This window comes from Nyctereutes procyonoides, unplaced genomic scaffold (genome assembly GCF_905146905.1).
Source record: "Nyctereutes procyonoides isolate TBG_1078 unplaced genomic scaffold, NYPRO_anot_genome, whole genome shotgun sequence".
NCBI lineage: Eukaryota > Metazoa > Chordata > Mammalia > Carnivora > Canidae > Nyctereutes > Nyctereutes procyonoides.
This window is the reverse complement of record NW_026575139.1, coordinates 45,214,686-45,228,190: the sequence shown is the minus strand read 5'-3', so window position 1 is coordinate 45,228,190 and position 13,505 is coordinate 45,214,686. Positions and strand designations below refer to the sequence as shown.

Sequence of the window (13,505 nt, the reverse complement as noted above, 5' to 3'; positions counted from 1 at the left end):
TTCTGCCCTTTTGGGGGGCAGTTTAATAATTCTGATATTGACTGAACAAAAATTATACCTATTCATTATTTTGGAAAAAAATGTGCAAAATATCAGAAAAGAAATGGCCTTTTCTTTTTTTTTTTGCCCAATGGACCAACCTTCCTTTTCTAGCTTACTTATGTCACATCCCAAGGGCTTTGACATTATTGTTTTTTTAATAGACATCCAAATTTCAACCCAGTCCACATCAGTGTCTACTCACAATTTCCATTACTCATAAAATCAATGATTTAACATTTCAAACCTACACAGGGCTTGACAAAGATTAAAAGGTTGCTTCTGGTTTTAATGGATAAAGTATAGGCTCTTCACAGAAAAATAATGCTGTGGTTGACCATCCTAATCAGTGTGTGACTCTTAAATTATTTTTTCAGACAGAAGGATTAATTTCTTAGTTTCCAAGGATAACTTTGAAAGGCAGCTTAACATAGGCTATGGTTAGCAGTTTAAGAGTGAAATCATATCATGAAAAAAAAATTGGCCATGAACTCAAGTTTTGAAAACTTTCAAAAGTAAGTATCATTTCAAAACATTTAAATTGGAAGTGTTTTAAAAATAGTGGCATGTGCCTAACAGGGCTCAAATTTGTGCTGACTTAAATTTTCATCAGTACGAATAAGATTTAATAGGTTATATGTGAGAACACAAATAACTGTAAACATGGATCACATTCAATGAATACTAAATTGAGAAAACCTCCCTGATTATTGAAAATGGTGATATCTTATTTCTTTTCTTGCTGTAAATAAAATATCAATGTTTTAGCCTTAACCCCATGGTCTCTCTCAAAGGCTAGCCCTTCTAGTCTCCAAGAAATGCTAGGAAACCCTGAGTGGGACATAGTTGAGGCCTGGACACCATCTTTACTCCCCTGCCTGATCCTTGGGCTTGCAGCTCAATGATATGAAAATCTCCCTACAATAATCCCGAACTCCTGCCCTACCCTTTGCATCCCAACCAAGCAAATTATTGAAAAATTAAAAGTGAAATTTATACACATCTCCTTCTTTCTAAGCAGGGTGGCTTAACATTATTATAAACATCTTTTTCCTCACAAAGCTTATTTTCCCGTGTGTGCAGAAGGAAGCAATAGATAAATACAAAAGTAACAATGAAAATATATAGCATGCCAGCTAGCAGTGTCTGAGGCTAGTGGCAGCAACTGTATTTAGAAGGGTCTCACTGCAAAGGTAACATCTGAGCAACAATCTGAAGGAAGCAAGAGAGTGAGCCGTTGGAAGATAGGGTTTTGGGTAAGACTGTCCCAGGCTGAAGGAACATCAAACGCAAAGGTCCGGGGTCGGAAGCTGTCTGGTGTTCTTTGAGGGACAGTGTAGCTGGGGGAGGAAATGAGGTCCATGAGGCCAAATGTGAACAGGTCAAGCAGGTCCTGGTGGACCATTCTAGGGACTCTCTAAGAAATGTGGGGGACGATTGGAGGGTTTTGAGCAGATAAGTGGCATACCTAAACCTAAACGTTGTTAAAGGACCCTTCTTGAAGCTAGCTTTGGTGGGGGCACCGTCAAAAGAGACAAGAAAGGTAAGTCTGGTGGTAACAGGTGCCTCAAAGCTTGCAAAGACGACTACTGAAAGGGGGAAAGGGTTGACTCCTGGACAAAATGCCTGTGTGGTGGTTGGGAGGATGGGGTTACCCTGGGTTACGCATCTGCCCAGCTTTCAGGCCTAGACGCAGAGACCTCTGGTCCCGCTACTTCAGCCGCAGGTCCCTAGCTCCAGGGGCCGTCAGGACCCGCAGCTTTGTTGCCGTGGCGACCACAGGGTTCGACCCCCCCACCCCGCCGCCCCCGCACCACACCACTCCCGGGTCTCCCGGGGCAAAACACCCGGTCCTGCATCTGCTCCAGCGAGGACTTTAGGTCGCGGCCAGCGCGCACTCATCAGTATTCCACCCGCGGAGTTCTCCCCGCCCCCGCCGCGAATCGCAGAGCCCGCCAATCCCGCAGCTCCAGCCTCCGCTGTTCTGAGCCTCCCCACCGCCCCCACTTGGTCTCCGAGGACCGCAGCCGGATCTGCCCCGGAGCTCTCCTGGCAGGCCCCCGCGCGGGCGCGCCTCTGCCGGGTTACGCAGCGCTTTCCGGGTCGTTGGCGGCGGCCGCAGGCTGCGCCTCCGCGGCAGAGAGGGCGCCCGGGAGGCCCGTTCTAAGGCGTCCCCGCAACAACTCTCCGGGGATATTCAACTCCCCTGCGCTCGGTCTCAGGTCCCCCTGCGCTTCTGCAGTGCACCAGACGGGGGAAGCAGATACAGGAGAACCTGCATTGCGCCCCCGCTGGGATGCACTGTGCGCAGAGAGGGGACCTTCTGCTGCAAAGCCGGGGGATCGGGGGCGCGGGGAGTCAGGGGTGGGTTTTCGTAGGACTCACCTTGTGCAGTTTCCACATGGCCCCCAGAGCTTTGACTTCGTGGCTGGAATGTTTGCCCTCCTCCAAGCACTGGTAACACACGGGCATCTTGCACTGCACGCAGTACATGCTGTGATTCTCCAGCTCGTGGTCTGTGCAGGTGGAGACCTTGCGCGGGCTCAGCCGCCGGCTCACGCGGCCCTGGGCCGGGGGCACCAGACGGTGTTTGGCTAGGGGCCCTCGGGGAGGGTGGCAGCGCAGGCGGCACGGATCACAGTAGAAGACATCGCACTGTTCGCACATGACAGTGGCCTCCTTGGGCGCCTTCTCGCAGAGCTGGCACTTGAGGGCTGCGGCTTTGCTCTGCTGGTAGCGGTCAATTACCCCTTCCAGGACGCGGTTCTTGGGGAAGCCGCGGAGCCCCCGGTCATCCAGTATGAGGCTGCGGTGGCACTGGGGGCAGGTGATACAGGAGTTGCGGGGCACCGGGGCCAAGGCCGGTGACAGGTGGGTGGCCGGTGGCGGCATAGCCGGGGGGAACACGCGGACGCCATTGGGGGACTTCTGGCACGGAGTGGTGGGGGCACTGGCGAAACCCCCGTAGGAGCCATAGCCGCTGTCCGCCTCGCTGTACAGGCTCATCTTGTCCAGGTCCAGATAGTCATAGTCGGAGACCCCGGAGCCCGAGGCCCTGCGGCTCTGGGGGGATTCAGACTCCGGGGTCTGAACCAGGATGTTGCGGGCGCACGCTTGACATAAATTGTGAGAGCAGGGCAAGATGATGGGCTCCCGATAGAAGGAGCCGCACACAGGGCATTTTAACTCTTCTTCCATCTCTTCCATGAGGACCGGGCTGGGAGCGAAGCAGCGGCGGCTGCAACGGTGCCTGAGCGGGCGAGGCGGCCGACCGGCCTATCGTCTCCAGCACCTCGGCCGGCGGCGGCGGCGGCGGCGGCTGCGCCTTCCCGCGTGGATCCGGCGCCGACTCCCCGCCAGGCGCTCTCTCCGCGAGCCGCTCTCTCTCTGAGCCGCGGACCCGCGACGCGGCGCGCCAGCCGCGGACCGCCCCCCCCGGTCCCGCCCTGCCCCGTAAGCAGCGGCCCATTGGCTGGCGGCGAGAGGGCGAGGCTCTGATTGGCCGCACGCCCCGTCCCTCTCCTCTCTTCTGCAGGCCGCGGGGGCTTCGGTAGCCGACTCTAAGGAGGAGCGAGTCTTCGCTCCCGGCTGCAGGATCTCGGGAGGGGGCCGGCGTGCGGAGGCGAGGGACCGGGAAGGAGGGATTCGGCGGGATGACTCATCCCTCGCCCCGCTTCCTTCCGACCTCCGGCGCCGTCTCCCAAGAGCAGGGGGCGTGAGAAAGCCCTCCCCGCAGCGAGTAGGCCCTCGCCAACTGTCTGCGTTTGGCTTCCAGCCCTGGTCCCCGCGCCGACCTGTACCACGGGCGAGGGCCGCGCGCCCGCGAGACCTCTCCGTCCCCTTCCGCTGCCCGCAGCCTGCCTGGGCCGGAGCCTCCCCCGGGCCCGGGGTTTTGTACCGCCCGGCCCCGGCGCTCCCCATCCTGGGAGCCTGCGGCCCCGGGCGGAAAAGCCCCCAGGAAGGGCCTCTTCGCTTCTTTCACCCTCACTGCCTGGGGTCTAAGAGGGGAAGTAAGAATAGCAATTTCTTAGTGTTGCCATGGGATTGCAGCTAGGTGACCGATGTAAATAAAGGCTCAGTATGGTAGCTTAAAAAAAATCCCTAACTCTTCATTTCCCGCTTAAAAATCAGGCTCGGGGGGATCCCTGGGTGGCGCAGCGGTTTGGCGCCTGCCTTTGGCCCAGGGCGCGATCCTGGAGACCCGGGATCGAATCCCACGTCGGGCTCCCGGTGCATGGAGCCTGCCTCTCCCTCTGCCTGTGTCTCTGCCTCTCTCTCTCTCTGTATGACTATCATAAATAAATAAAAATTAAAAAAAAAAATCAGGCTCGGCCCAGAGGCTTCTCCCGGCGTGGTGTGCACCTTACGGTGTGGACGTGCCTGTCTCCCCTCTTCGCCCTCCCTGCCTCCCAAAGCGGTGCTGTCACGGTGCTCTCGCACCTGGCCGAGCTTTCGCGAGGCCAGCAGTACCTTTGGCTCAGTTTGAGGCAGGTCAGGCAGGGTTGCCTATTTCTCAGCGCCTACAGTTGAGTAACTAGCTGCAGATGAATCACTGTGTCACTGCGGAGTCTCAGTGTTTGAATCCAAACAGCGTTATACAGTGTCACGTGGCCTGAGCATTTACCACAGCTTCAGAACGGTGGGTTCTTTCTGTTTCCTCCTTTGAAGTGCATGGGGGTCCTCGTGGAGGGGTGCAAGTAGGGGGATGGGGGCTAGATCTAGGGGTAGTCCTCATATATTAAGCACCCTTCTCCCTATCCCCAAATATTGATGGAGATATCTGGTCCTGCCTCTCGCCCACAGAACTGTTCATTTGATGATGGAGGAGGAAGAGGAACTCCCCTTGCCCCTCCAAAAAAACAAAAAAAAGAAAAAGAAAAAGAAAAAGAAAAAGAAAAATCTTTGAGTCAAGTGACAGTGACATTCTGCGATAGCAGCCTATTTGAAAGAGTATGTGGCTGCCTTTTGCTGAGTGATTCATAAATAAATGGTAAAAACTCTTTCTAAAGTCTAAGAAATCTTATATTTTTCACCTTCCAAAAAAGAGGTAACTTGAGTATATGCAACAACATTTACAATTTAAAAGCACTTTACTGCCCAGTTAAAAATGGCCCATAATCCTCCCTTGGAGAAATAGTCCAATAAAACTAGATTATCTTTCCAAAACCTTCTTCAGTTGCAATGAAAACAGCACTTGATTATTGTTTGGGGAAGGGGGGGAGGGAGTTATTTAAGGTTATGCTAATCACAAATACTATATAATTTATTTTTAATTTGGTTTTTAACTGAGTTAAAAAGGCATATGTACTCTGTTTACATCCATACAATTTCTTCATGTGGGCTTGGAACATTATCTGTGTCTGCAGAATGTATCTATGAGTCCCAAGAGAATTTGCTCATACCAAATAGTTAATTATTAAGAAATTGTTAGGGGATCCCTGGGTGGCGCAGCGGTTTAGCGCCTGCCTTTGGCCCAGGGCGCGATCCTGGAGACCCGGGATCGAATCCCACGTCAGGCTCCCGGTGCATGGAGCCTGCTTCTCCCTCTGCCTGTGTTTCTGCCTCTCTCTCTCTCACTGTGTGCCTATCATAAATAAATAAAATAAAATTAAAAAAAAAAAAAAAGAAATTGTTAGAAAGGGGTGTCAGTACCACCCATAATTTACAATCCTTTCCAGGATTTTTTTTTTTACACATTTGGCTGAAAGTCCCAGTAGCCTTGGACCAGGGCTATGGACGTTTCAAGGTGAGTAGCAGATACTCTTTTTACGGATTTGAACTTTGCTTATCATAGTATACCATCTGCTATAGATTAAATGTGTCTCCCAAAAATTCACAGCTTGAAATACTAACCCCCAGGCTGCTGATAATAGGAGGCAGGGTCTTGGGGAGATGATTGGTCCATGAAGGCAGAGCCTTCATGAATGAGGTTAGTGTACTTATAAAAGTGGCCCGAGAAAGCTCCTTGCTCCCTTCCACCCTGTGAGGGTACCATGAGAAGACCACCATCTATGACAGAGCAGACTCTCACCACATGGCAAATCTGTGGGCACCTTGATCTTATAACTCCCAGCCTCTAGAATGTGAGAAATAAATTTCTATTGTCTATAAGCTACCCAGTCCGTGGTATTTTGTTTTAGCAGCCCAAACAGACAGACACCATCTGAGAGATCTGCTAATTAGCAGAAAATGCATCCTAAGTTAAAAATAAAATAATTTCAGGGAACGTTTGCAGTGTAATACACCATTGATTTCACAGAGACTTAATATAATACAGATTTATAATATAATCAATACATGAAGAATTGACCTATTATGAAATATATTGATATAATTTAATTGTTAGATCTATTTGGATAGGAATTAGCTAAATCAATCTCAGGAGAGCTCTTACAATGGCTGTCATTTGTTAAGGTGTTCATTCTGTTTCAGGCAGTGGGTTTATTTATTTACATGGATTACCTTGTTCAATCCCTGTGATAACAAAAGGAGGTGGGCACAATTATCCTCATTTTAAAGATGAGCAATCTGAGGATAAACAAAGTACTCAAGGTCAGATATTGGTGAGGCTGGGATTTGAATCCAGGCACATATAATTTTGCTTCTTTGTTCATGCATTCATTCATTCATCAAATGCTAAGTTCTCTCTCTGTCAAGCCTGTGTGTGTAGGAAATACTCAAAATGATCTTTGTTAACTTCTTTGTTATTCTGTTTACCTTCCCTGAGAGTTTATGATTTTTCTTGAATTCATTTCTCTAAAAATTTTTGGTAAACTTTTGAAGATTTCCCCTCATGTTGCACTATGTGGCCAAAATGTACTATAAAGTCCTCCAATGAGTTGTGTTTAAAGGGACATAAAAATCTGAATGTAATTGATGATATTATAGAAATACCATAGGGAAAATCTTTCCTTTTCCAGATGGTGATCAGCCCATGCCCTGTAGCATGAGGATTGATAGCCCTATAATTTCATCATTCCTGGGGTGACTGCAGATGTTCTCATTTGTGTAAAGCATCTTATTATCCTCTGAAATTTACTCAACTATACACCTAAATGATGGTTTTTTAAAAAAGATTTTATTTATTCAATTGAGAGAGAGCACAAGTGAGGGTAGGGATAGAGGAAAGAGGGAGAAGCAGACTCCCTGCTGAGCAGGGAGCCCCCACAGGCTGGATCTTAGAACCCATACTTTTCTTTTTCACACAATAGTAAATAAATATGTGCATTATGAGACCTGAGACAGGAAATATAACTATTGATATAATGGAAAGCAAAATAAAACTCACAATGAGCAAACACTGGGAAAATATTATGTGAAATGCTATGACAACAAAATTTAAAGCCTAAAGGAAATGAATACGTTTTCAGCCAAAAATATATTAACTTAATAGATACTTCAAATCTAGCATCAACGTAGCATTAGCTTTCTTTACTGGTATCCGATGACTAGGTATTCTCAGAATTGGATACCTTTAATATTTTTATGGAAATTGAACTTTTGGCTCTTTGGCAATATGTCAAGGTGGATTTTTTTTTCCTCATACAGAACACTGAATAGTCAAGGATATTAAATCAAACTCTTAAATTAATGGAATCCATGTAAGTTATATGGTCTTAATTTTGTACCTGTAAATAGCACTAGATTGGTTCTTTACCTATAATAAATACTCCAAGAAGTAAGATAGCAGAGGGGTTTAAAAAAAAAACATTTTTAAATGATCAGTTAATTTACTGTGTAAAATTGCTGTAAAGGATAATGTATATAGATTTTTTGTTCAAGTATTCTATTGTAGACTTGTTAAGACTGTTGGTTTTTATAACATAAAAACATTTTATGTCACTTTTGTATTAAGTGACATTGCAAAAATAAAAAGAGCCTTCAAAAAAAGATGTTCAAATTCTCTCAAAGTAGAAGGCTTGAGTAAACCAACTTCCAGAACAGAGATTTGGAAGGTAATTTCAGATTAATCATTAAAAAGGATAGGATGGTTGCATGGGTGAGTTCTAGTTAACTTTTAAAAAACAAGTAATTTTAATGTTAATGAAGTAATCTAAATTAAAGAAAAATATAGAATGTTTCCCAGTTCTGCTTTATAAAGCCATAATAACTTTAATAATACTTTTTAAGAATAGGCTCCATGCCCAGCATGAAGCCCAAAGTGGGACCTGAACTCACAACTCTAAGATTAAGACTTGAGCTGAGATCAAGAGTTGGAGGCTTAGGGGATCCCTGGGTGGCGCAGCGGTTTGGCGCCTGCCTTTGGCCCAGGGCGCGATCCTGGAGACCCGGGATCAAATCCCACGTCGGGCTCCCGGTGCATGGAGCTTGCTTCTCCCTCTGCCTGTGTCTCTGCCCTCTCTCTCTATCTCTTTCACTGTGACTATCATAAATAAAGAAAAAAAATCTAAAAAAAAAAAAAAAAAAAAAAGAGTTGGAAACTTAGGGCAGCCCAGGTGGCTCAGCGTTTAGCGCCACCTTCAGCCCAGGGCCTGATCCTGGAGACCGGGATCAAGTACCACATCAGGCTCCCTGCATGGAGCCTGCTTCTCCCTCTGCCTGTGTCTTTGCCTCTCTCTCTCTCTCTCTCTCTCTCTCTCTCTCTGTCTCTGTCTCTCATGAATAAATAAATAAAATCTTAAAAAAAAAAAAAAGAGTTGGAGTCTTAACAGACTGAGCTGCCCAGGTCCCCCAAAATTTGGTAATATAGTTAACAGAAAATCCAATAAATAAAAAAACTATAGGCTCAAATCACTTAAGTAATAGATGCAAAAGTCCTAAATAGGATATTAGCAAACAGATTTCAGTGTTGTATCAAAAGGTTAATAAACTATGGCCAAGTAGAGATTTTTTCAGGAATCCAAAGTCAGTAACACTATCAACACTATTTACCACATGAAAAATCAAAAGGGCACAATTTCCTCTGGACCATATGGGAATAATCTTCCTTCTATAAATACTAAAAAACAAAAGGGTAAAATTTCCTCTTTAGACTATATATGGGAATAATCTTCCTTCTATAAATACTAAAAACCAGGTTCAACTATAGGAAACAACTATTGTCAGACACTGGATTATAGGTAGTGTAGCACTGTCATTCCTGAGAGAAGGTGAAGAGGGGAGTCCTACTTCAGCCAGGCTTTCTACCAGATGCTAATTTCTAGAGTACAACACAGGGAAGAGAAATCCAAGCAAAACTCACCGATCTCTCTGAGTTGAGGAGACAGACTGGATTTGGGGAACATCAAAGAAGCTAGAATTTGCAGAGGAAGAGTGAAATAGTCACAGTTTCAGCATAGGGATTTGCTTGGATCTCTGACTGAATACAATGTGGGCATGTATAGGGTGACCTCTACCATAGGTTGGGCAATAACAACTTCTGAGGCAAGAGTGATTACTGGAATTATAATACAAACAATTTTCAGAGCACACACAGGACTAGGAATCATTCATATTTCTATCAGCCAGAATGAAGAGAACTCATTGGATATACAAAAATCAATTATATTTATAAATACTAGCAGTGCACGATTAGCAATTTTGATATTAAAAACTGTACCATTTACAGCATCATCAAAAAACATGAAATTGAATTAACAAAATATGTGCAAGATCTATACATTGACAACTACAAAACATCCCAGAGATAAATTGAAGGCAACTTTAACAAATGATGAGATATGCCATGTTTATAGATTGGTAGACTCAATATCATATAAAACAGCAATTTCCCACAAATTGATCTATAGATTCAATTAAAATTTTCAGAATATATTTTTTGGGGAAGGGTAGAAATTGACAAGCTGATTTTAAAATCTACTTGAAGATGCAAAGGAGCTAGGATAGCCAAATATATTTTGAGCAATATCCTACTTGAAAGATTTATACTGTTTTAAGACTTATTATAAGACTGCAGTAATTGGGGCACCTGAGTGGCTCAGTGGTTGAGCATTTGCTTTTGGCTCAGGTGGTGATCCCAGGGTCCTGGGATTGAGTCCCACATCGGGCTCCCCGTGGGGAGCCTGCTTCTCCCTCTGCCTATATCTCTGCCTCTTTCTCTGTGTCTCTCATGAATAAATAAATAATATATTTTTAAAACCTGCAGTAATCAATATGTGTCTATGGCTTAAGAACAGACATAAATCAAAGAAACAAAGAATCTAGAAGTACCTATGGCTAATTAATTGTAGGTAAAGCGACTATATAAGCTATATGGAAACATGTATTAAAGTCAAAGTAACTACTTAAAAAACTAAGTTCAACTCACCAATTTCCATTACTAGGAAGCTATGTTATAAAAAGGATCAGTATGGGGCACCTGGATGGCTCATCCAGTTAAGTATCTGCCTTTGGCTCAAGTCATGATCCCAGAGTTATGGAATGGAGCCCTGTGTCAGGCTCCCTGCTCAGTGGGGAGTCTGCTTCTCCCTCCCCTCTGCCACTCCCACCTGCTTCTACTCTCTCTCATTCTTTCTCAAATAAATAATTTTTTAAAAATCTAAAAAAAAAGAATCAATATGTAAGAGTAGGTATATAAAGATTGTAATGTGAAAAACTTAGTATGCTTGACTCCATGTTACTTTCATCTGCCCTGCTGCTGTGACGTAGAAGTTAGAAACTTCTGTTTAGCCTTGCATGTATGCTTGTTAATCATCGAAGGATTTTTGCTTACAGCTACGGTTTATAAAAACTGCTTTTTACCCCAAACCTATCTCCCTAAGGAGATAAGTAAGTATGTACAAAAGTAACAACACTATGTTTAAGATTTATAGTAAGGACATGGCCAGACTCCTGTATGTAAAGATCAACTGACCAACGACCAATGAACCAAGGACCATGACTTTCCTTGGACCCCTGTAGGCACCTGAATGCCTGTAGACGTCAGTTACTTTGGACTCCAACTGCCTGACACTTTCTCTTCTCCCTAATACAAAAAGCTTGAATTCCATACTGAGTTAAGGTGGTACTTTAGAACAATAGTCTGCAATCTCCTTGGTTTGCCAGATTTCCAAGTAAAGTTGTTTTTCCTACCAACATCTTGCTTCTTGACTTACTGGCCTGTCCTGCAGTGAATGAAATAAGCTTGGACTCAGTTACAAGATGTTCATATTGTTCCCAAAGTAGGAAAAAAAAGCCTTTCATTGATAGGGCAATGTTGAATAAATTATATTGCATCCATACTGTGGAATATGAAGACATTAAAAAAGAATTGAACTGGTTATAATTTGATTTACAGGGATTTCCATCAAGTATTGCTGCTTCAGAAAAGGGAGATACACAGGAGTGTATGCAAGATGATTTTGATTTTGGTAGGTTGAAAATGACCCCTACTCAAAATACCTAAGTAAATATGTTTGCATGATTATATAAACACATAGAAACTTATTCAAGTACGTACACCAATTGTAAACCCTAGTTACCTAGGGAGGTCAGGGAATGGTTTGTAGGTGGGGATGCAGGGAGAGTATGGAAGTCATTAAAAATGTACCAACTAGGGCAGCCCCGGTGGCTCAGTGTTTAGCGCCGCCCCCAGCCCAGGGCCTGATCCTGGAGACCCGGGATCAAGTCCCATGTCAGGCTCCCACGTCGGGCTCCCTGCATGGAGCCTGCTTCTCCCTCTGCCTGCATCTCTGCCTCTCTCTCTTTCTCTCTGTGTGTGTCTCTCATAAATAAATAAATAAAATCTTAAATAAAAATGTACGAACTCTACTTCCCCAGCACACAGGATGTCCCACTTATGTAAACAAAGTTTATGAACATCTTATGTATTTTATACACACACGTACATTTTCTTACAAATGTAGATTTTTTAAAGAAAAATTACCTAGATGTACAGATACGTAGATGTCTATGGTTATCCCAATATCCTGTCAAATGAAAAAGAACAATTTGTAGGCCAAAGTGCACATTATGATTCCCTTTTGTTAAAAACCAACCAGTCGGGATCCCTGGGTGGCGCAGCGGTTTGGCGCCTGCCTTTGGCCCAGGGCGCGATCCTGGAGACCCGGGATCGAATCCCACATCGGGCTCCCGGTGCATGGGGCCTGCTTCTCCCTCTGCCTGTGTCTCTGCCTTTCTCTCTCTCTCTCTGTGACTATCATAAATAAATAAAAATTTAAAAAAGATTAAAAAAAAAACCAACCAATCAACCCACACACCACTAGGTATAAATATATTCACTTGAATGTGTATGTATGAACAAGGAGAAAGGGGCAGAGTACCATATCATCAGCTCTGCTTCTGAGTTGGGGCTGGGAAAGAAGTGAAGAGAGAAATGATTGGCTTAGACTTTATAGATTTATGTACTTTTATAACAAGCACATGTTACATATCTGTTACAATTTGAAAACCATCTAATAAATAATTTTTACAAGAATTCGGAGCTAATTTCTGAAGGAGTGTGAGCACTTCTCCTGGGATTCCCTTTCTCCTATCTAATCTTCATTGCCACATATAAGAATTCGGAATGCACGTCTTACGTTCCTCATCTTGTATTTTGGAATTCTACTTTCCATATGCTGTTATGTTGTTAACCCGACTTTATACCACTTACTCTGTCTCTATTAGAAACCACACCTACTTTCTCCTTAAACCTTCCAACATGGTTCCAGTGCCTTTGTTTTTTATAGTGTTATCTGGAGCTGTATTCCTGGTGAGTTTCCCTACCTCCTGTAAGATTTCAAATATTTTTTCCTTGCCTTTAAGAAGAAGATAATTGCTAGAAAAATAAAGCTGCTGGAAGAATCTTTTTTCTTTAGGTGTTCAGTGAGCAGTGCCCTACACTCGAGAAGATGTTTAAGTCTCAGAGACAGAGGTCATTCATACCACAATTTTTTTAAAAGAAGAAATTTTATTTAAAAGTTTTTTTTTATTAGTTTCAGAGGTAGAATTTATGTATATAAATATATATATTCATATATTCAGTTGCATATAACACCCAGTGCTCATTACATCAAGTGCCCTCCTTTTTAAAAAAATATTTTATTTACTTATTCATGAGAGACAGAGAGAGAGAGAGAGAGAGAGAGAGAGAGAGAGAGAGAGGCAGAGACACAGGCAGCGGGAGAAGCAGGCTCCATGCAGGAGCCTGACTTGGGACTCATTCCCGGGTCTCCAGGATCAGGCCCTGGGCCGAAAGCGGCGCTAAACCGCTGAGCCACCCGGGCTGCCATCAAGTGCCCTCCTGGATGCCCATAACCCAATTATCTCTTCCCCCTACCCATCTCCCCTGCAGCAAGCCTCTTTGTTTCAGAGTTCACCATGCCATAGTTTGCCTCCCTCTCAATTTTCATCTTATTTTATTTTTCCTTCCCTTCCCCTATGTTCATTTGTTTTGTTTCTTAAATTCCATATATAAGTGAAATCATATGGTTTTTGTCTTTCTCTGACTTATTTCACTTAGCATAACACTCTCTAGTTCTATTTAGTTCTATCTATGTCATTAGAAATGGCAAGATTTCATTCTT

The 13,505-nt window shown here is 44.3% G+C and overlaps 1 protein-coding gene across 9 annotated transcripts in view; it reads right to left on the bottom strand.

The window, feature by feature from the left end:
* Nucleotides 1-3,386, bottom strand: part of TRIM9 (tripartite motif containing 9) — a 106,764-nt gene extending 103,378 nt beyond the window's left edge. For all 9 annotated transcript variants that reach the window (XM_055303865.1, XM_055303863.1, XM_055303858.1 and 6 more), the window contains exon 1: nucleotides 2,425-3,386. In XM_055303865.1, coding sequence (XP_055159840.1) covers nucleotides 2,425-3,246 — 822 coding nt within the window. In that variant the 5' untranslated portion in view covers nucleotides 3,247-3,386. The remainder of the gene's footprint in view (nucleotides 1-2,424) is intronic.
* Nucleotides 3,387-13,505: the final 10,119 nt, after the last annotated feature.